Source organism: Amblyomma mixtum, chromosome 4 (assembly GCF_055824585.1).
Source record: "Amblyomma mixtum isolate Tamu chromosome 4, ASM5582458v1, whole genome shotgun sequence".
In the NCBI taxonomy this organism is placed as follows: domain Eukaryota; kingdom Metazoa; phylum Arthropoda; class Arachnida; order Ixodida; family Ixodidae; genus Amblyomma; species Amblyomma mixtum.
In genome coordinates, this window is record NC_143015.1 from 26,204,030 (window position 1) to 26,227,932 (window position 23,903).

General features: G+C 49.7%; 1 protein-coding gene across 3 annotated transcripts in view; it reads right to left on the reverse strand.

Annotated features, from left to right (window-relative positions):
* LOC149345950 (uncharacterized) overlaps positions 1-23,903 on the reverse strand; it is a 159,778-nt gene that overhangs the window by 32,036 nt on the left and 103,839 nt on the right. For 2 of the 3 annotated variants that reach the window (XM_089586287.1, XM_089586289.1), the window contains exon 2: positions 3,863-4,065. In XM_089586287.1, coding sequence (XP_089442413.1) covers positions 3,863-3,982 — 120 coding nt within the window. In that variant the 5' untranslated portion in view covers positions 3,983-4,065. Of the gene's footprint in view, positions 1-3,862; positions 4,066-8,763; positions 8,963-23,903 lie in introns of those variants that run through there. The other variant, XM_089586288.1, reaches the window with a different exon arrangement.

The window sequence follows — 23,903 nt, forward strand, 5'->3', positions numbered from 1 at the left end:
GATTGTCAAATGTGCCATGTAGCGTATCTCGAAGCTGTGAAGACTCCAGCCAAGATGACATTTTAAAGAGACAAAAAAAAACGAAGAGGCACACTTATTCAGTGCGCAAAAAAGCGATATTACAGAATGCAAAAATAAGTAGTCAGTACTGAATCCAAAACCAATTTCGGACCTTGCACAAGGCGGCCCAAGAGAACGTCGTCTTGTTCAACATCCTGCGCTCCGCTGATGCGAGCCATCCTGTTGCTCCGCTGATGCAATTTGCAAACACGGCTAGGCACATAAAGAAGACAGGCGCTTCACTGATGGTTGCTCAAGTGGCTTGGTTCATTTTTCTCCACTGAGAGATTATTCTCCTGCAAGCCCTCAAAGTCGAAAAGGGTGAGAGAGTGAGCCCCACAAAATTTTTGGTCATCCGGTTTTAAAATATCAGCACTACACGTCGATGACAGCGAAATTGTATACTACAAGGCGGTGCACTTTCCACAGAATTTCTGTCATTACAAGATCGAGTCTCAAAATAGTGCAAGAACATGTGTTGTAACAAAATAAAATACTCGGTTGCGCTTTATAAGAGGCTGGATTAGTAAGCATCTATCGAGCTAATTCTCAAGCTCCCAATCTTGACAACTGTAGCCCACCTGTCCAGCATTCAAGACTACAAGACCTGCTCATGAAATTAAGGTGGAGATCTACACATACTGTATGTACAGTGTCACAAATGTACAGCCTAAGCTGTGTAGCGGGGCTCTTAAGCACATTTGACAGTTCTAAGCTCGGGAAGCTTGAGGTTAAGTTCCTCCTGCCTTCATGAGACTAGGCTCCCTGAGTACGCAAGAGGAGCCACACTGCAGGGCTCAGAAGCAGACCCCTTGGGCTGACATTCGACAAAGACTGCACATTTATTGGATAGTATTCGATATTCCATCTGTTCTGAGGATTAAATTTGTTTATGGATGGATTTTGCATGCCAAAGCAACGCTGGTCTGCTAGGCACGCAGTACCTGACAGGTTAGGGTTAATTCTGACCACTTCGGGTTCTTTGAGGTGCATCCAGATGATGGACCGCAGATCTATTTTGTTCCACGGATCATAGTCACGAGACGTCCTAGATGCGGTCGATGAGGTCCGCGCCAGGTCCGCAAACCGGAGGGGGCAAGAAATACTCTAGCATTTTTTTTTCTCCGGCGGACCTTCGGACGCCATTTTCTAGAAAGTAGCAAGGCGAAATGCCGCGTGCATGCCTAATCCCCTTATGACCACCAAGTCCGACATTTGCCATTGAAGCTGCACACTGTGCGCCTGTAACTCCAAGAGTAAGGCAGCTACACACACGATTTTGCAGGCCTTTACCTTTATTGTACATCCGCTCTCAAGCATCGTTTTTTAGTGCGAAAGCACTTCTAGCCACACAACCTGGGTTTTAGCGGTGTCTGAGTAAAGCCTCTCAGTAGCGAATGTAACTGGCTCACTGGGTAAGTGGACATCTCAATCACGCTTTGGGGTATGTGGCATTGGTGTCTACTTCCAGAAAACTGAGCTTTCACACAATATTTCACGCTTAGCAATGCTAAACCACCAGTCATTTTTTTTTTTTTGTAGGGAGCCCTATACATGCACTGGCAATTGATATCGCCAAGGCAAACAAGGCACTTCCATCCGGCGTCCTTCACAAGTAACCTCAACGCAGCGTACTGCAAGCATTTCGCGTAGCCAAGGGGAACTTCCTGTCCCGATCCATGGTCTGACACTTTGGCTCGCCGTGTCGGCGCTGTCACAAGCAGGGCCACGTGTCGACCCCACCTGACCTGTCCGCAACCCAGTACGTGGTCTGTCGCCTGGATACACCTTAACGCGCCAGGGGGACAATACCGCACGTGCCTGTGCCTTGCAACTACACTGCAGACTTGGCAGCTTTATCTGAAAAGCCTCAAACAGTACAAACTGCTCTAACTCATCAAACAAATAGAACCTGCAGTTCTGATAAGCCGCTTGTCAGCTGGTCCTCTTCAACAAGCGTGACTTTTGTTTCAACACTTTCATACAAGCGTGCATGAACACTAATCACTTTTGTATTCCTGCCATCCTGCTCACCAATGCACCGACTACTTTCCCTCTCTCCCTTATCTCTGATTGCTCCAATGTGGACCCATGGCGCATCTCAAGGAAGGCTGGTGGCGACTATAATCTCTCATCAGAAAGTGGTAAAACATGACCAAGTCGTAGCCGAATGTGCGCGAGAGAGAGGCTGTGATTCTAGAAGGAAAAGAACTGTCTGGAGCATGTAACTGTTCAAATAAGTGCAAGTGCCCTCAGCGAAACTGCACCAGACTGGGCAGAGTGAATGGGCATTGAAGGGCTACTCCGGGGCTTTTTTTAACATTCTGAGTTGATAATTGCATCCCAATCTTTACAGTCCCCTCTGTACGATGTGAAAAACAGTTTCAAAATACCAAGTAGAACTATTTGAAAATGGCAAAAACTGCGAAGCCGAAACCGGGTTTCATCCAAGCTACGATGTCGCGATATATACCTACCTATGACGTCACGGATGCTGTCTCAAAACTTGTTGTGTGTGCGTTAATTGGTTAAACTAGGGACGGTAAATGACGGCTCAGGTTATTATTTGTCTGAACTAACCAAAATCAAGCGCGGAGTTTTAACCTTCAGCAAATGCAGAGCCAAATCGACGAGCGGGCCAACCTGTGGCGTCACGCATGCAAGGTTGCCCGCAGAAATCACCCTGATTGAAGCCATGAATTTTTAAAATTCATTTGCGCTGCATCAAGACGTTGCACAGCAGCGAAATCCGGCACAAATGACCACGAAACCATGTTAAACTTGCCCTGGAAGTTTCAGTAAAATCCATAAAGGCAGAAAAAACGCCGGAATTGCTCTTTAATAGGAGAGGAGAGAGACGACAGGGGGGAAAATTGGGGGAGGAGAGAAGACGGTGGGAAGAACGGACTAACGCGCCCGGTCTGCCTGCGAGGAGAATGATAGAATGGGTGGTAGCCGAACTCTCAGGAGACTAAAAAAAGGGAGGGGGGATGTTCGCTGGGGTAGAAGTGGGTGCTGGCGCAGAGTGAGGCGAGACCAGAATCGGCGAAAAAACTGCAGCAAGACTGCTCACATGATTGTAATGTGGAAGGAGGAACTCGGCTACCTTCTGAGTACACAGCGGCCTTAATCACTATCGCCACAGAACCACACAGAGGGGCCTATTCGTGCAGCACGAGTTGTCTTCCAGGTGCTGCAGTGTATTCTGCTGCGAGATTTCGTTTTCCCTTCCTCAGGCCCCCCCGTCACCGCTGTCAGCTGCCGGGGCCGACGTCACCGGGAAGCCACGCCAATGACAGAAGATCAGAGGAAAGAAAACAGAACAAAACCTCACAAGAATACGGAGAACCACGGAGTGGCACGGTGACCTCTGATCCCGTCCAAATGAGCCATGGTAGGTTCCTGACTTGGGCCTAAACATATCGCCACAAACGCAGCGCAGAACTAGTTACACAAGACACAGCGTTGGGCTCTCGGCTTTTTCCGTCTCTCTTGTGCTGTTTCACCGTTTGACAAGGCCATAAACTACGAAGTTGGGTTGCGATGCTGGGTTTTATGGTGCATACAAGATGGATGTCATGCGCCAGACACGGATTTAACATCTGACTGCTGTGCTGACGGAATGTTGATTTGTGGCACCGATAGCGTCAAACAAGCATTGAGACAGCCGGGTGGCAGCGCTGTTAACTACCCCGCCCATAAAAGCAGTACAGATTTGTACGCTCACTTGGCCCCCACGCCTAACCTCTGGCGGACAGCCTACACAGACTCGGTTGTGACACTGCAGACAGAAGGAAGGTACCTGGTAGTGCCGCTGGATCTGGTTCTCCTCTATTTTCCGCAGGAAGCCATGTTCCATATTAAGTCCCGGCGAGGGCACCACCGCTGCCGCCGAGTCGTGGCGCTGCTCGGTGCCCAGCATGGCCCCGTCTCGTGCTCGATTTCTTGGTCACCCGCCGCTGCCGAAGCTGTGCCGAGCCGAAGGGGGGAGCCAAGTCGTCGTGTCTGCAAACAGAGGGGAACACCATGATCACACCACTCTCTTATACGGGACAAAAAATTTCTTTAAACAGTCTGTAGACTGTCCACAGACTTTTGTCTATAAAGTACTTTCTGAAGACAAATCATACAGACTAGTCTACAGGTAGTACAAATCCTATAGACAGTCTATAGACTTTTTAGTACACTTTTGTTTACACCAGTATATTGAATATGAATACACAGTACGAAATATTTACAGGAAGGCTGCAGAGTCTATCGGAACTCTATAGACAGTTTATGGACTATTTTCACAAGGGCGAATATCATATAAAGTCAACGAGCTGCCTGAACAGGCAGCAGCACCAGCTAGTGAACAATTATGGCGCAGAATTTACCTCAAGGTGGTCGAACTGTGAATGCGGCACAGCCCAAGTGTAAAGGCGTTATTGCAGGAGAAAGTGATATGAAGACAGAGCGACGAACGGAGGCAGAGCAGACACACAAACAGCAGGACCAGTGCCGCTTGCAACTGAGTTTATTTCGCATCAAGCCTGCCTTTTGTGAAACAAGCTCATTTGCAAGTGGCGCTCGTCCTGTCGGTTCTGTGTCTTTTCTGCCCCCCCCCCCCATTGGTCACTTTGTCTTCATATAACTTTCACCATGAACCAACTAGCCCGAACAAGAGTTTTATTTGCTATTACAGGAATGTTCTCCCGCCAGTGATAGAAAAAACAAACGGCTAGCAGAGAACGTGCAGCGCCACAGCGAAATCTGCCTTGTCGACGGGTCCCCAATTCGGTCGTAGAGAACACCGCACAGACGCCACGCGTCGCCAGAGAATCAGTGTCCAGCAAAATCAGGGTTCTTCTCACCGACATTACACCAGCCACAATTTTGTTGTCTGCAGAGAACTGCAAAACGGCGCCGGAGTGTCCAAAGCAATTATCGCCTTCTGCTTCGGCCTACACCGCTCGAGCTACACACTGAACAAAGTCACGAGCAGGCGCTGTGGCTCGATGAAATTTGGCTTTTTTGCCTATAGTCGGATACAACTTAAGTCTGCAGCGAAGCTCCGCCCACATTCAGCCTTCGCGCACAGAATTCCTCCACGACAAAAAAGTAGTCCGATGCTTAAACGCTTCTTGCTACCTAAACAAGAAGCTTATCACAAGAAAAAAAATTATGAGCTCTAGAATTTTGATACATGGATTGTTTGATATAAAAATTATGAGCTCTAGAATTTTGATACATGGATTGTTTGATATAGTCAAACATTAAAAAGCTGATTTCGTTTACAGCTGCGATTGGCCAGCGGAGTAATACAGGACGCCGCGGACCGTGGCCCAGTGTTAGCAACTGCTGTTTTTTAAAGTTGTATCCTACTATAGTTACATCCATTGAAAAGGTTGCTTTGCCTGCATGCTTTTCGAAAGCACATGTATTTTGGCACGATGTAGCCATATTTTGTTGAGCCACAGCACCAAGGGTATCGCGTTTTCTAAATTTTACAAACCAATATGGCTATCACTAACGACCGGCTACAAATCTCTAATTATAACTAAATGCCTAACTGTATTAGTTAAAAAGTTCATTATTAAAAATTAATTAGCCAGCTTACTATTAAGACAATTCACCGGTTTTCTCGTGTCCACCAACACTGGCAATACTATGCCGCAAAAGCAATATTTTTACCCCAAGCAGCCTATTTTTGAAAATTCTTGAAAGTCTTCCCGGAAACACCAAGTATACAAAGAATTTCATTATGAACGTGTTTTCAAGTTGCAAAAATGACTAGCTGGGCCACCATGAAAAAACTACTTTGTTTCCCCATGTCCTGCCACACCGACTAGCAGATCCTAGTGGTAGTGGATGCGTGGTTCTTTATGTAAAGCAATGAGGAAGGGTGGAAATAATTAAAAATTCGCAGTCCCACTCACTCCCGCCGAATCTGTCAGCCGCACAATGCACCTAGTGTACGGTGACTTCTTTTATCGACTGTGAGCAACCGAGTGAGGCAAGACAGAAAAATAGAGCTCTTTGACCACAGCCGTTGGGAAACTATAGGCTTCGATACCTGGATGCTCCCTGTGGTCATTTCGCCCAGTATAACAGACGGTAGCACCGCCTATGAGCTGATATGTCAGCTACTGGTGCCCTGCAGCTCTTTTTTCTCTGTCGCGTTGTTTTCAGCTGCGCCGAGCAGTTCACCCGCATGCCACAAGGGGCGCGACACTCTGCTAACATCCTGGTCCTGGGCCAATCAGACAGCAGAGCTTCAATATATGGGGGCCCTGCCAGGATCGAGTTTTGCGCCTAATATTTAAAGAGCTCTAGGAAAAGACGGAGAGCACAAGAGGTGGTGAGGACATAAAGCAAAGCAGGCATGCCGCCAGGCAGCAGCTGTGGCCCACGTTATGCGCTGTCGGGGTCAGTGTTTCTGGTGAGCAACCAGCGATGGCCGGCGATGGATGAGTCATCATGCAAAGGAGTTCAAAAAGCGTGATTTTTTTTTTTTTTTGCAATTACAAACTCATCTTCATTTTGCCTGTCGAAGCAATCCAAGTGTAAACATCAATTAAAAAGCTACATCTCAAGAAAGTCATAAGACCGACATCATTTAATACGACTCCCAAGGTGCATTTCGTTCATTTTCCGCACGTATGGGGCAAACTGCTCACGCATCTTGAAGATTCCGAGGTTTTTCCCTGAAAACATTCCGAGAAGAAAGGTCGGAGCGCAGCCCTACATTTTGCACTGAAAAGGAAAGACAAATGAAACAGAATCGATCGCTAAATTCTCCATACTCTGTACCCACACACCCGGGTTTCTCCTCAGCAGCCTTCCCCGATTCAGCTGAAGATCGGCGAACGCATCTAGGCACGCGCCGATGTGCGCCGTCGGCTCGGTTTAGGTTTCCAAAACAGCCCGTCGGTACCGTACCCGCACTCGAGACCGTATAGTGATTCGGGAGCGTTACGACTACACGTCGAACATCGCGTACGTACGCCACGCTCATTACGGATGCGCCTGACAATGCCCGAACGAAGTGACCTGGAAGTGGCGGCTAATTGGCCTCGACGCCCCCTCGACGGACGGCGTCCGCGGTGTGCGCCTGGCAGCTAGGCGTTGTACGCGAGACACGCGGGCGGCCTGCTAATCAGCTCCCCGCGGCCGGGCTTCGTGCGGCGGCTGCGATTAGGGTAGTGCTCAAAATAACGCACGTGAGATTCCTAAGTAGAAAAAAAACGAGGCGGGTCCGACAGGAACCGAACGCGCAAAGTTCCTTCGACAACGGGAACAGCAGGGGAAAGCGGGAGAAGCGATTGGCTTTTTGCATTAGGAGAGCGCTTTTTTCGGCATAGCATTATCATACAACTTTAAAAAACAGCAGTTGCTAACACTGGGCCGCGGTCCGCGGCGTCCTGTATTACTCCGCTGGCCAATCGCAACTGTATTTTTAATTTTTTTTACTACATCAAACAATGCATGTATCAAAAATCTAGAGCTAATAATTTTTTCTTTTGTTAAGCTTCTTGTTTACGTACAAGAAGCTTTAAGCAGCGGTTTACTTTTTCGTCGTGGAGGAATTCTGTGCGCGAAGGCTGAATGTGGGCAGAGTTTCACTGCAGACAAGTTGTATCCGACTACAGCTCATCAAAATCTATATGTTGTTATTATACTGTTAGTCTCCTTGTTTTTTTAGAAATGTGCAGCACCGAAAGCAGTATACATACGAGTTTTTAGAATTTCGAAAACTCAGTTACCCTCGGCGCTGTGGACCACGAAATTCTGCCTACACCGCACCAAAATGCGCTTCCGGAAAGCCACCGTGCGCGGTTCCCTCGGACCTTCCGGTAAGGGAGCCACGGGCAACACACAGCACGCTCAAACAACTCGATTATACCTGCTTCGAATTCTAAGCCCACAATCACGGGGCAGCTACCGTCGAACAAGACGAACCACGTCCGCCCACCACGGTCGGGAGCGGGTTACCGCGTTCGGTCAGTTGGGTTTCCCAGCGATGGGCGAGACCATGCTTCCTTCGAGTCTTTGACGCTTTCCTTAGCTTCCAAGACAGTCGGCTGCTTTCGTACGTCACCTTTCCGAGCGCCTGCCATTAATGACAGCCCAAAGCACACACATGATCGTCCCTCGTAACGCGCGCAAGGGAAGAGGGCAGTTCGCGTTTCAGTCGCCGCGTCCATCTGCCTCCCCCGCCTCCCCCTGTGCAAACGGACCACATGGTAATAGGAGGTGACTTCAATCTCCCAGAAGTTGGCTGGGGGGATCAAGGGCCTACTTCGAGAGTACAGAGCGCGTCAACTAACGCAATCATTGAAATTTGCTGCTCTTAAGGCCGGGATACATGCGACGTTTTTTTCGACGACATTCGCGCGGCAGAAAACATCGCGGCGGCGCGACGCCCGGCTGGGATAAGCGGCGGCGCGCCGCCGCGTATCCCTCGACGCGAAAGCAAATGTGATCAACAAAATAATTTTTTTCAACAGCGCATGCTACACAAGGACACAAGACGAGGAAACACACACGAGGAAACACACACAAGTGGCAAACACCACTGTGCAAGGAGGTCTGTGAGCACCGCGACGCTGACCATACTGTTAAAATCAGGAAAGTTTCACTTCGACACCATTGTACAAATTTTAGCACGCGCGCTTAAGTATCTATAAAGATTTGCGTGCTCGAATGCATTCCGTCGCGTACCTTTGGACGGCCGCTCAGCCGCGGACACCAGCGGCTGCGGTTTTCTTCAACACATTCGCTTCAGGGAGGGAGCGCAGGCATTCCGATCCAAGATTCGGCCGTGTTCTCCAAAAAAAGCGACTTTTCAAGTCTGATGAAGCGTTTATTTTCACAATAACAACATTTCCGTGCTAAAAACACGGCCTAGCTCGACGGCCAAGGCGGCCATGTTGGCGGCGGCAGGCTGAGGACCGGAAGAGCGGGCTCTCTCTGCGCTGCTATTGGCTCGCTTCAGCCGCCGCTTCCGGTCTCACCGGACGCCGCGCGTCAAAATCAAGACTGAGCTCCATGTACGCGAAAAAGTAAGCGACGCGACGAGGCGGCGCGGCGACGACGGCTGGCTGTCGCTCCTTCGCCCACCGGCCAAGCTCCATGCATAGCGACAACGCGAACGCGAAACGGAGACGACGATCAGTGTTGCTGGCATAATACACCGCAAAGCTGTTTGCGTTTATAACAAGAGTCACATTATTTGCAAGGATTAAAATTTTGGGCAGAAAAAGGTCAAATAAAAAGTGTTTACAGCTTTGTCATTGTATATCATTGCATGTCATTTTATGTTATTGTCACGGGCGCCGCTATGTTGCCTGAACGTGGGGCGCACACCTATTTGAACCTCGCGCGCTTTCTGACCTCAAACGACGCATACTCGCTAAGCCTAGCAGCACAGTAAACACAAGCAATCTGAAAATTTGGGGTGTTTTATCGCTAAAATTTTGTGGTTGACGCAAGTTCACAGAAAGCGAAAGCTTCGTGAGCATTTAGTTTGCCGTGAACGTGGGGCACAGCGTAGCGACAACGACGAATCGGTGGTGAAGCAAGATTCCCGGCCAGAGCCAGCGCCATCTTTGCCAGAGCCGGCAAGAGGCTCGGTAGTGACGTACGCTGCCAGGTTAGCTGCTATTGGCTAATCGCGTTGGCAACTTCCGGGCGACGAGCGAAATTTTCTGTGAGTGCAGATCCGAGCGACAGGACAAGCGACACGGGTATTTCGCTTCGCGCGACGGTGCCGCTCGTCGCTTGCCGCTGTCGCGTTCGCGTGAGTTTTCGCGTACATGGAGTTCAGCCTTCAAGCCGGTCCTGATCGGCGGCGGCGGGCGTTTTTCTAGCAATACTTTGATTTGAGCTAGTTGGTTGTAGCATGACATGTTTACGCAAAAGGCGTACTGGCGCTAAAAAACGAAGACAACACACACAACGACAGGACTGGCGCCAACTTCCAACTAGTTTATTCACAGGCGTTTTTCTCGACGCCGGGCGTCAAATCTGCGCCGTCGGGCGAAAATCGACGACTCGCCGCGGTAAAAACGCTCCATGTATTCCGGCCTTTATGCTCTGACTCAGTTGGTCCATCAGCCTACGCGTGGAGCTAATATTTTAGATCTGATATTCACGAACGCTCCCACGGCTGCAAGACCTCCAGTTATACTTCCTGGTATTAGTGACCATGATGTTGTTTACTGCGAGATAAATCTGCACTACGCAAAAGTTGCTAATTGTCCTCGGCGACGCATTTACAGCTATCAGAAAGCCCGTACAAACGATATAGCACTTTCCTTAGATGCGTATTACGACGTCTTCGAAACTTTAGCGGAAACCGAAAATGTGCAAACGTTGTGGAACATATTCAAAAATAAACTTCTGGAGTTGCGCGATCAATATGTGCCATCATGGATAATGACGCCTCGACGCAGTAGATCAAAGCCTTGGTGTAATCGGGAGGTGCGCAGGATCGCCAGAAAAAGGGCGACTACTTACTCTGCGTATAAGAAATCGCCTTCGTTCAGCTTGGGCCAAAAACTGAAGCAAATAACTAAGGACATGAAACGTGTCTTGAAAATAGAAAAAGATAAGTTCTTTGAGTCTTTTCCTTCAAGGATGCAGAGGCGCCCAAAGCAACTTTGGCAACTTATCAAATTGAACGCCAAAGATGCAGTATCAGTTCCACCCCTCGAAGATAATGGCAATTTGATCCATATCGACCATGTAAAAGCAAAACTTTTCAACGAGTACTTTAGCTCTGTGTTTGCTGGACGCCTTAGCAGCCATGACTATAACGCGCAGACAACCGATGTGGGCGCAGAACACATGGAAGACATTGATTTTGATTTGCGAGGAATTCAAACATTGTTAGAAAAATTGAATGCTTCAAAAGCCACGGGGCCAGACGGCTTACCGGCTGCATTACTTTCTTCGTGCGCAGGCCCGGTATCAAAATACTTGTTTGTTATTTTCACGAAATCGCTTCAAGAAAGTGCTTTGCCAGATGACTGGAAATTTGCTCACGTCGTGCCCGTGCACAAGTCGGGGCCCCGCAGTATGGTTTCAAATTACCGTCCAATCTCGCTAACGAGTATTAGCTGTAAGGTGCTTGAACATATCTTCTTTACTAACATAATAAATCATTTGAACGCTTTTTCGTTACTATCCCCCCAGCAACATGGTTTCCGTAGTGGATTTTCTTGTGTCACGCAATTGAGCGAATTTACATATGATCTGGCTGGTGCCTTGGACGACGGATTCACTATTGACTGTTTATATTTGGATTTCAGAAAAGCCTTCGACTTAGTCCCCCATTCTTTACTGCTTGAGAAACTATCGTGGTACAACATAAATTGTTCAGTTATTGCCTGGATTAAAGAATATTTACATTTGAGACGTCAGATAGTAGTGTTAAATGGAGCGCAGTCTGATCAGGCAGACGTATCGTCTGGTGTACCTCAGGGGTCGGTTCTGGGGCCACTCCTCTTTTTAATCTATATGAATGACATATGTTGTGGTAGTTCTTCAAAAATGCGTCTGTTTGCAGACGACTGCGTTCTATACAGGGTCATCCATACTTCCAACGATTGCAGTGCCCTACAGAATGATTTGTCCTTGATTACTAACTGGTGCAATACTTGGCGCATGGATATTAACGTGAAAAAATCTGTGTACATGTGTTTTACTAGGAAAAAAAAATCTCAAGACTTTTCATACAGTATTAACGCGGAAACATTGTCAAAAGTGTTCAAACATAAATATCTTGGTATTTTCTTTACTGCAAATTTATCCTGGCGTGACCATATAGATTACATTACTAGCAAGGCTTCCAGAGTGCTGGGTTTTCTTCGCAGAAATGCGAAGAATTTACCGCCTAAAGCCAAAGAGCTCCTGTATAATACCCGTGCCACACGCGCACAAGAAATGGCAGTAAATGCTTAAGGCCTTAAGTTTGGTAATGCCATTATTTTCGGAGTTGGTGCTACACGTCCACATTTAATGCCATTATCGAGACTGACGATGACGATAACGCTTGCAAGGTAGTAAAAAGTTTCATCTGAATATAAAAATTTTACATTCAAATAAATTTTACATTCATCTGAATGTAAAAACGACTTTCCAGAAAATACGGCTGTTCCGGCTTTACAAGTCGAAAAAGTAGCCATAAACCCGCATGTCAGCACCTAAGTCGAGAGTACCTGTCAATAAGGCTGGTTAAAATGGCGCTCTTCGCATCAAAAATGCGGTAGAGATGCCTCATCTGACTGAAAGTTAAGAATTAACGATTTCCTACTGGTTAGGAAGTTGTTACTAACAAAGCTGCATGCTTTTCTGCGTGTGGAATGGGAACGAGAGTACACATTGCACGGGCGAATGAGTTGTGGCGAACTCAGTAGGTCGCGAATGGCAGTAAGGCTAATGCCATTAAATTTATGCGTGTGGCACCGCATGAATGCCATTAAAACTTAAGGCAGTAAGCACTTAATGGCATTAAATCTGTCCGTGTGACACGGGTATAAAACTAACATTAGACCAGTACTTGAATATGCTTGTTGTGTCTGGGACCCTTGGCTGCTGGTAGATATTCACAAGATTGAAAGGATCCAGAACTTGGCCGTGCGATTTGTTAATGCCAACTACTCCAGAAATTTTAGCGTTTCCGCTGCAAAGAATGACCTTGGATGGGAATCACTCCAGCAGCGAAGGAAACTTCTTAGACTAAAATTTCTCCAGTGTCTTTCACAATAAGACTGGTATTAACAGGGAGCATTATTTGCGACATCCCGATTATGTCTCACCGCGTCTTGATCATGCCTTTAAAATTAAAGAGATCAGGTGTAAAACGAACTTCTTCAAGATGTCCTTCTTCCCCCAAACAATTCGAGAATGGAATAAACTCCCCCATGATATTGCTACCATTACCTCCACTGATGTTTTTTTTTCCTCACTGCGAAATATGCACTGTAATTGAGCCCTTGTTTCTTCAATGACTGTAAAAGTGTTACCTGTCTGCTTGTTTGATTGTAAATTCAGTTGCTTGCCTATCTTCTTTTTATCTGCATTTCCTGCTTTTTCGACTGTGTTTGAGTCGTCTCCCCCCCCACTGCAATGCCTCACGGCGCTGTGGGTACTGTAATAAATAAATAATAAATGTAATAAATAAACTTCCCGGCGCGTACGAGCAACCCGTCCGAGGGCGAAAGGCGAGAGCCGCCCCAGTGCCGTCGTGTCCTCCTCGGGCGACGCTCGGCCGAGTCGCGCGTGACCCGCTTCCGACGCGTCGGCGGCCGTCGAGGGGGGAAGACGCATCACGACGCGAGTGCGTAACGAGTGCCGCCACGAAATCGCACCGGGGGCTGCCGCGCGCAAAGGTCGCCGCCGCGGCCCAGGGCGATGAAGCACGCCTCCGCGCTTGGCCAGGGCCACGCTCGGACGGCCGCAACCGCCGAGCATGCGGCCTAAACGGCAGTGGCGCCTCGCGGTAGGTACACCCGGAACAACATGCATACACTGGTTGGTGGCTGTGCTGGTCGTGAAAAAAAAAAATGGCTGGCGGTTTAGCAATGCTAAGCGCAAAGTATTGTGCGAAAGCACGTTTTTTTTTGCAACTGGACACTACCGCCACGTACCACAAAGCGCGATTGAGGTGTCCACTGACTGACCCACTGAGCCAGTTACACTTGCTATTCAGAGGCTTGAGAGAGGCACACACCGTTGAAACCCGGGTAGTGCAGCTATACGTGCATTCGCACTGATACATGTATTGTCAAAGCCCTATAGTCCGGGGCTGGAAGGGCGAGCTGGTATTCCACCGAAGCGCCCTCGGCGCACTCTATGTGGAACAAGTAATAGTAAGCAACTTTATTCGGGACACACATTAAGCGCCTAGAAGGTCACAAACATGTACTTCTACAACATGGTATGTCTTCTTTACTACGTGGTCTAAACTCGGCACGCGCGTAACGCATCGTCTTAGCACACCGGCCCGGCGACCGCCATTGACCACCGGAGGAACCACCTGGTCATACCTGTCACTGTGTATAGTAAGAGCCTGCCAGCGACGGTAATAGCGACAGCGGGAGCAGAGTACAGCTATCAAGGAAGCTATCACGAGCAACACTGAGCTGAGACTTTCTCCTTTTGCCTCAGCAAAAGACAGGGACGCCAGAGGTAACCAGAACTGTTCCTGGAGCGAAGGTGCGGATGCCGATCGAGGTTTGCAGAGACTTAGGATGAGTGATGTGGTCGAAAGGGAGCTGTGATAGAATGGTCAAAGCTGCCGTATAATTAAGAGATACTGAGACAGAACAATGGCGGACGCCCTGCTCTTGCAGAGGACGTAGACGACTATAGGACAACCAACGACAAGCAAGGGCGCCCGCAGAACTTTTTCTAGGGGGGGGGGGGGGGGGGGGGGCGGTAGGTTTGTAGTTGTTTTCTACTAGGGCAAAAATAATATCCGTAATCCCAGAGGGGGGGGGGGGGGGGGCGGTTGCCCCCCCCCCCCCCTCCTTCCGGACGCCCATGACGACAAGCACACGACCTTGGTGCGTAAAGCCCAGGCGCCGCTTCGGATGTGGGCACAAGAACACAACGAATCTAAAAAAAAATGAAACTACTGTAACAATCAAGAGAGTGGTCAACCCTCATTAAGGAAGCGACGTCAGTGGCACTACAACAGCAGAGCAAGGACACGTTGTATGGTCCGACGTAGCCTCGCGAGATAGCAGCACAGCTTCTATGGTTTCCGACCACGCCTCAGTATGGAGGCGACAATAATATAGACGCATCACTCCGTGCCGAAAAGCCGTCTATGGAATATACTGACCCCACACGTTCCTTCTTTAGCAGAAGACGAGCCACATCAATCCTCGGGGCTTCTGCTTGCCCAAGTATCCTGCTGAAACTTCTCCCCAAATATATATGTGGCACGCATCACATAAGCTCTCCTCCGTGCGATGTGTCCCAAGAGTAATGCGCAATGCGGTGGACCAAGCAACATAAAGACACTCAGCAATGTGCTTCTAAACACCAGCAGCCCCAGTGTCCGTGTTAACGGACATGCTCAAATGCAGAAATCCAGTCCGGGAAGCATGCGTCAGGAACATGCAGCGTGTCCGAAGCAGTGCACGTACAAATTAGCAAGCGACTATGGAAAAGAGTGCCAGCTACAACCGAATCTGCCGAATGCTATTGCATTGCATCAACTATTGCAAACCAGTTTTCGGAATTCTAACGCAAGGTGGAGGAAGAAGGGTTCTGGTGTATTGGGGTTTAATTAACGTCCCAAAGCGACTCAGGCTTTGAGGGACCCCGTAGTGAAGGGCTCCGGAATAATTTCGACCACCTGGGGAGTTCTTTAACGTGCACTGACATCGCACAGCACACGGACCACTAGAATTTCGCCTCCATCGAAATTCGACCACCACGGCCGGGATCGAACCCGCGTCTTTCGGGTCAGCAGCCGAGCGCCGTAACCACTGAGCCACCGCGGCGGGCAAGGGGGAAGAAAGACTTATGTGCAAGAACAAAATGGCAAAGAGTGAGAAGATATAACAGGAAACAAAAAAAAAGTACGAGATAGAAATAATAGAAGCATAATTCAAGAGTACAGAGGTAACAATAATAATGCAATAACCACAAGGTTGCACACAAAACAAGCGTACAAGGAAAAAGTTTCATTTCGCGGGCTTCGTTACAGGCTCGAACCCGAACTGGCCCGACGCACACAGGGGCACGTCTGTGGTAGTCGCGCGGGCGCGTTCAAAACAGAGCCGAGGCGCGGAGGCCAAAACAGGAAGCCCCAGCGGGAGAATAAGCGAGGTGCAAAGAGAGAGCCGAGAAAGAAAGAGCGCAACGTGCATCGAGGCGGAGGCGGCAATGGAGAAGTGCACCTACGTGACCTGAAGGCCGCGGCGGCACATTCCTCCTCCTCCTCCCGGTCCACGGCGGCGGGCCTCCCACGCGCGTCATGAGTGGAAGCCGCGCACATTAAAGGCTCATTGCCGAACCTGTACGGAGGGGGCGCATATATGACGTGCGCCGAATGAGACGCACCGTCCTTGTCCCATCGAGGGGCTTCGATCAGGAAGATCCCCTGGATCGGCCGCCGACCAAGGAGGCAGCGCCGCTATTTATTGAAAGGCAGCACGCGCCGATACCCAGGTGGAGTCGAGCTGACGCTGCACACCCGCAACAGAGCCGATAGGAGCCCCGGCTCGTGCCGAGAAGTGCCAGAAGACCCATGGTGATTTGGAATCGACCGCCCTCGACTCGACACGACAGTCGGCAGAGAGCGGTGTACATTCTGAACAGAAAGGTCTAAAAAGGGAGTGTTCTAAAGGACAGCTCACTCCTTTTTTACTCCCGTGAACGCGAATTAATGTTTGGAGTGCATAGACGTGACTTCCATCGAAGAGATTCTACATGTACGTTCTTCGCCAAAAGTAACCGGGCAACGTCGGTGAACCCTTGTTCTTAAGTTTTGGCACCTTTGGTCTTCAAGGATGCCTTTTTTTATTTCACGTTTTCTAACCCCGCTGTCTCCAATGACTCCACAGAATGTGCAGGGTGGACCCCACTCAGCGGGTAATTAGCGCCACCCAGTGTCAGCTGCAGGCCCCCGCCTTCCGACAGTATGACGAAACAGCTTTACACAATGCAGAACGAGAGTCAAAGTGCGCCAATTGGACGATGCACCCGCTTGTGGCGCTGCGTAAAGCGCCGAACTAAGTCATTAAGCTGGACCACGGGCACGCGTGTTCCCGTTAAGTGTTGCCCACCTGTACGCCTCCCGATGTCATCCGACCACCCACGGAGCATCACCACGGAAAATGGAGGCCGCACAACGTCGGCATAGTACGCATAAAAAGAGAGGGGGCCCGTCATACATTACTCTGCGTCGTCGGCACAGATTTATCCGCTTTAAAGGTGGTGAGCTCGGCTAGTTGATGCACGATTCGACGCAAACATAACGGCAAACCTATTGAAGACGCGCGAACAAAGAAGATACGAAACAGAGGCGCTGTGCTGCCTCGTTGTTCTCAGCTTTTCACGTCCCGTTTAAGCAGCCCACTATGCTGTGTGCCGTCAGGTAAACGATTCTAAGGAGGTTACCTGCAACGTGTGCCCGCTTTGGGACGCCCATGCGTTCCTAAAATGCTATAAATACGCCGAGGTCTTTGTGCGCTGGGCACCAGGCGGCGGACCACCGGTGACGTACACGGTCACGGACTGCAAGTGACACGCGGCGGCCAGCCCTTAATGGGTCAGGACTCAGCCCCCTTTATTTTCTTTTTCTCTTCTATTTCGCCCCTGGCTTCGGCCGTGGAAAAATGACCGCGTGGTCAAGCAGCGCTAGACTATATAAGGGTGTACGCGCCGGTTTCGCAGAGCGGCCGCGCGGGTCGTTATGCGGTTTTCTGGGGCGGCTCTCTCTCGGTAGAGGTCACCGCTGCAGCGGCCTGGTCCCTAAGTCAGTCATCTCTCAAGGCCAAACATAAGAGCATAAAGAAAAAAGGTTCGTCACAGTGCCAGGCAAATGCGGAAACGTGAACCGTCTAACGGTCTAACGGAAGGAATGAACACGAGCGGCAAAAAAAGATAAATAGAATACGGTTGATCTGCGTTCCGACTGCGGCAGGAAGCGAATAAATGCAATGGCTCAAGAAAGCGTGTCACTTGCGTTTAACTCGGGAACTAAAAACGATAAGAAAACCAATGGTTGCTTCAGATAGAGGAGCAAAAAATGAACCTAGAAGCCAAGTTTGATGACTGCAGATTAATTAGTTAATTACTTATAGGCGAAAATGTCAAAATTGCGTCGAAATAACGGTGTGACGTCACATCCAGCGGAAGTCGACACGCCATAGAGAAAATTTTTACAGAATGGTCGGGAAAACGTCGGATTTGTGTCAAATTAGATGGAGAAATGTGTAATTAAGCGTAATTGACACTTAATATCACCGAAAGACGTACAATTTCGGTATCGATATAGCCACTGGAAATGTGTGACGTCACATCCATCGGAAGTCGTCACGGCATAGTGTGTCCTCGGCTTTCGCCTCTCAGCACTTTAGGTGCCGAAGTGTCCTCGAAATTTTTTCGGCGGCCCACAATAATCCCAGCCATCGGGTGCATCTGTCTATAGGTATTACGGCTTTCCATTGCTTTCCTTATTATAATCACATTCCGCCAGAGCCCCTTCACTGGACTGTCAAAGGGTCGGCCGCCGCTCCTCCAGCACTGAGCACTGATCGCTCGGAGTATAAGGTTGTCCGTGTACAAAAACCCACTCCAAAGGAAAAGTTCAATGTGCTCGCAAGAACGAATTCAGTTGCTGTTTCCGCATTCGGGTCGAAATTGTGCTGTCGGTGCTGTTTGGTTTAGTTTTGTTTCTTGGGGTTTAACGTCCCAAAGCAACTCAGGCCATAAGGGACGCCGTAGTGAAGGGCTCTGGAAATCTCGACCACCTGGGGTGCTTTAACGTGCACTGACATCGCACAATACACGGGCCTCCGGAATTTCGCCTCCATCGAAATTCGGCCACCGCGGCCGGGATCGAAACCGCGTCTTTGGGGCCAGCAGCCGAGCGCCGTAACCACTGAGCCACAGTGGCGGGTCTGTCGGTGCTGTTCGTCGCCTGTAAAACTCTTTGGAGCAAACAGTAAGGAAAACATGCTTAGTGCTTATAATTATGCAGTAGCCAGTGGTTTAGTACTGATGCGCTACTGTCCATATCGCCACCACCGCTCGCACATCTTAACTCTCAGCTAACTACCGGAAAGTGTCACAAACTGTTCCGAGAGGTCGCCACCGTACTACCCCTGCCGCATCTAGTGCGCACATGCCTTCGCACGAAGTCAGCGTCAACACACCGCCGCACGCAATCTGCAAACGACGGGTCTCGTCGAAACGCACTCACTGCACTCGCAGCTAAACGACTCGACAGGAGCCACCGTTTCCGCTCTCGGCGCGCCCAGGGGAATGCGCGAGCCACGCGAAAGCTGCGAGCGTTTTCCGCGATACGGCCCGCTAATGGCCGGCGTACGCCGACTCGCTGGACAAAAGTGAGAACGGAAAAAAAATTCCTCCTAGTTCATCTCAATCCTCCTCCAACCATGAAAGCGAAACTGCCGTGAGCGCCGGACTGCAAGCGCGCGTTCAGGGAAGAATGCGCGCCGCGGTGATTAGATTAGGCCGCCCCGCGAGAGCCGCCAAGCAAATAAAACCGAGTGCGACGCTACAGCTGACCCGCTGCGCGCGCGGAAGCGTGAAAACAATGCGGCGGTGCAGACTGGCACGTACATACAACACTGCACTTTTCTCAGTAACAAAGTTACGCGTCTGCGAAAACACTTTCTCGTCTCGTTGGTTCGTAGTAATTTTGTTTAAGAGCCGCCGCGGTGGCTCAGTGGTTACGGCGCTCGGCTCCTTAGAGGCCCGCGTCGCAATTAGAGGACCGCGTCGCAAACCGATGCCACATGCTGCATCTTCACATTTCATCGACAATAACCACGCTATATACAACGCACCTCGGCTGTCATGCAGGCATTGCAGAATCAGGGTGTAGGAGAGTGTTATGTGAAAATACTGGAAGATATCTATAACGACTGCACAGCTGCCACAGTCCTCCATAAAGTCAGAAATAAAAATTAACTAAGCAAAGGTGTCCGGCAGGCAGACACGATCTCGCCTATGTTATTCACCGCCTGCTTACAGGAGGTATTCCGGGGCCTGAAATGGGAACAGGTGGGGATAAGAGTTAATAGAGAATACCTAAGTAATTTGCGATTCGCTGATGACATTGCCTTGCTAAGTCACTCAGGACATGAACTGCAAAGCATGATCAATGAGTTAGACAGGCAGAGCAGAACGGTGGGGCTATAAAAGTAATGATCAACAGTCCAGCAAGGGAACAGCAGTTCGCAATTGTTAGCGAAGTGCTGTAAGTGGTAAGTGAGTACATCTACTTAGTGCAGCTAGTGGCCGCTGATCCGGATCATCAGAGGGAAATAACTAGAAGAATAAGAATGGGGTGGAGCACATGCGGCAGGTTCTCTGAGATCATGAACGGCAGTTTGATAATATCCCTGAAGAGAAAAGTCTAAAACAGCTTTATCTTACCGGTACTCACCTATGGGGCAGAAACGTGAAGGCGAACAGAGAGGGGTCAGCTTAGATTAAGGACAACGCAGCGATCTATGGAAAGAAAAATGATAGGTGTTACGTTAAGAGATCGGAAGCGGGCGGAGTAGGTGAGGGAACAAACGCTGGTTAATGACATCCTAGTCGAAATTAAGAGGAATAAATGGGCTTGGGCAGGGCATGTAATGAGAAGGAAAGATAACCGCTGGTCCTTAAGGGTAACGGAGTGGATTCCAAGAGAAGGCAAGCGTAAGATGGGCGGCAGAAAGTCAGGTGGGAGGGTGAGATCAAGAAGTCTGAGGCGATACGGTGGCCACAGCTGGCAAGGGACAGGGTTAGTTGGAGGGACATGGGAGAGGCCTTTGCCCTGCAGTGGGAGTAGTCAGGCTGATGATGATGATGACGATATAATGCATTAACCTCTTGCTAGGTCAAAACCATAGTTCTTTTTTTCCTCCCACAATGCATGACTCTAAGGGGCTCCTATAGTAAAGCAGTACTCCAATCTTTCCCTTTTATGTTTCCTTCTAATGCCTTGTCCTCCGTCCTTCCGCCCTGTTACTGCGGAAAACATGAACCGCCAGCACGCCCATTTCGCTATTTTAGTTAGGACAATGCAGTTTCTTACGGAGAGGCAGAGTGCAAGCTCCGAAGTGAAGCGCGGCAAGATGAGTGAAGAAGTGAAGCGCGGCAAGATGAGTGGCGCGCCGGGCGATGCAGCGAAGCACAGCTTAGTTCCACGCGCTTGCGTCGTGAGTGGCCCCTCTATACTTGCGACAAAACACAAAGCAGCGAGAAAAGACCAGTACTGCACCCGCGAGTCGTTTCCTGAGCGCGCCCCTGAACAGCGCATCACAGCGCGGAGACATAAGAACGAAGGGGAGGGAGATTAGAAAAAAGAAAAAGAAAGAACGCTCCAAAGAGGTCGGAGCACGACCAGCGCTCAACTGGGCTAGGAGAACGAGGTTCTCGTCGCAAGCACGATGCCTGGGAGTAAGAAAAGAAGACACTCCCCGCATACACCCCTTCCCCATCGCTTCACAAGTTCCGGAAGAAGTCACGCACTATACAGACCAGAATCGCGTGACCGTAAACGACACGTTCTCTTGGGTCAGCAAGTGAACACGGCAAACTTCAAGGTGAAACGCCAATTACGCGATGGCCCACTGATGACGTCACTGATTTTCCATGTTGAGATATGCGTTAACAAGCCGCCTTAAGCGTTGAGAAACCTTCCTCACGCCAGCCGCGGTCAAAAATGGCCATCAATCACCCGAGAAAGGCTGAATGCGAAAAGCTAACAATCCTTTCGAGCTAAGGCAGCGGAAATCTTTATTCGTGTATATGCACCGGCGAGTTTCGAACGACCACCTCGAGCAGTCCATATTAGTCTTAACTTTCCGCATTTAACACTTTGTTAACTCAGAACTATGGCCGTTGTTCGGTAAGCACTGTTGAACGCAACGTAGGTTCCACGCGTCGCAAGAGTGCAAATAGGGCAATAGTTTTCTTCTGCCGTCTGAAGTACAGCGAGATTCAAGTTCAGGCCCAGAGGACAAGACAGTAATCGCGAGGCCTAAAATAGCAACACGCGCTGCTTGCTCTTTTTGGGTTCCTTCCTCCTGCATCAAGCGTTAAAATATAAGGCACCGGAGAAGACACCGCAATAACCAAACCCATTTCCTTCGTGAACAAAAGATTAGCTGCGATGACGTCCTCCACCCCATCGCTCTTACAACCGAAGCCGCGTTGACGGTCCCATTGTCCCACGGCGACCCGCGCGCTTCTTCGCAGCGCGCCTCGAAACTAGTTTTTTTCTTTATACTTCTTTTTTGTTTCCCCTACTTCCGTGCTTCACGCGTTTCTTCGTTACAAAACATTCCTCGGCGGGGGGGGGGGGGGGGTTTCTTCGCACCTCTTCCGCCACGTCACCTCTGCTGCGAAGGGGGAGGGGGTGGGGGGGGGGGTCGTCCCTCAAGACGATGGTGGAAAGGGGACGGAGGCCGCTGTTTCGCAAAACCCACTGGAAGAAGTATGGGGGGGATGCTGAGCGGGCGCTTCTCTTTTTCGTTTTTAACTCTCTGTCCCTCATTCTTTCCGGCGGCTTCATTTTGGCACGCTCTTTTGTTCTTTCCTCTGCCTCCTTCGTTCCTTCATTTTGCAAGCCCCGCTCGTTCGCCGCGACTCCGTCGGCGATATCTCAGCGTCCGACTCGCCCCGCCACGAGGACGCGACGCGCGCGCGCATCTTGGCGACGGGCGCTCAGTCGTCCGTCTCTGTCGAGTTAAGGCCGGTTCACATGCAAGCGACTGAGCGATTGAGCGACGCGTCGCAGCGAAAATTTCCAACTTGTTGAAACCTCGCCGCTCGTCGCAGCGACGACTCAAAATCAGGTTTTTCCGCCGCGGCGACAGGAATCGCTAGCATTTTCGCTGTCATGTGAAACAGGCTTTACGTATTAGTGAAATGAAAATTGCACCGCGCGCTTTCCCTTTGCGCTTTGCATCGCGGCTCGCGAACATGCTATATAGGAACGCTCCAGAGATTGATCCCGTCTCTCTCAAGCTGAATGTCCTTCCAGCAAAGGCTGTATACCGGGTGTCCCAGCTAACTTGAACCAAGGGTTTAAAAATGAAATATTGGAGTCAGGAGAGTGAAACTACCTGCATATTGGTGATAGGCATTTGGCGCACCACGGGAAATTTTTTGTATCGCAATTACTTAACTAGTAATTAAGATAATTTTTTTAAATTTTTTAATATTGACTTTAGACACTAAATGTGATTCGCAAAGTTGGAGAGCACTTTCAGAAACCCGCATTCCATTATTCGCCATAAAGAAAACCTTACGTGTACCTCTTTTTCCGAGCTCGAAAGAAAGCCCGCGAAATACAAAAAAAAATCACGTGACGAGCACATTTGCGCGTCGCGATCGTGCTGCTCTCAACCGTGCTTTCAGTGAACGAAATCAGCTCCGGCCTTTATTCGACGGCCCCGTTGCAGCGGCAGGCCGATATCTTGGCGGGGGTTTTTCGTCCGCGTCAGCTAGTTGGCACCCGGCGACGACGACTTAGTCCCAATCTGATAAGATACTGAGATGGCGAGTCTGCTTTGTCACTCAGAAGCAAAAGAGAAATACAGGGAATAATGTTTCGCCGCGAGGTGTTGGCGGCTGTGTGTTGCAGTTTCCTAATGAGGATTTTGAAAGCTGGAAGCAGCGGTGAAGCACAGTTTGTCGTGTGCTCTTCTTATGCCACTCTCATGCGAGACTGAATCTTTGGTGTAGTGATTACTAGCACTGCAGACATGCCGTTTACAAATGAAGAGAAAGCAGACATGGTTCTGGCTCTAGGTGCATGTCATGGGAACAGAAGGCGCGCTGCAGACCTTATGCAACAATGGCACCCAGGCAGGCGGCCAAGTTCAGTAACGATCCTGCGTGCCTTCGAGACGCTGCGACGGATGGGCAGTTTTACGTCCACACGACACAGAGCACCTGTTTTTGACGAGGACTTCGAGACGCATATTTTATCGCTGTTCGCTCTGGAACCCCAAGCAAGCGTGCGCAGCGTGAGCGAGGATACCGGAGTCTCCAGGTCATCAGTTTGGCGAATACTGCGCAAACACCGCCTGCATCCGTACCACGTACAGCTTCATCAAAATCTGTTGCCACGGGACTTCCAAAACAGGACC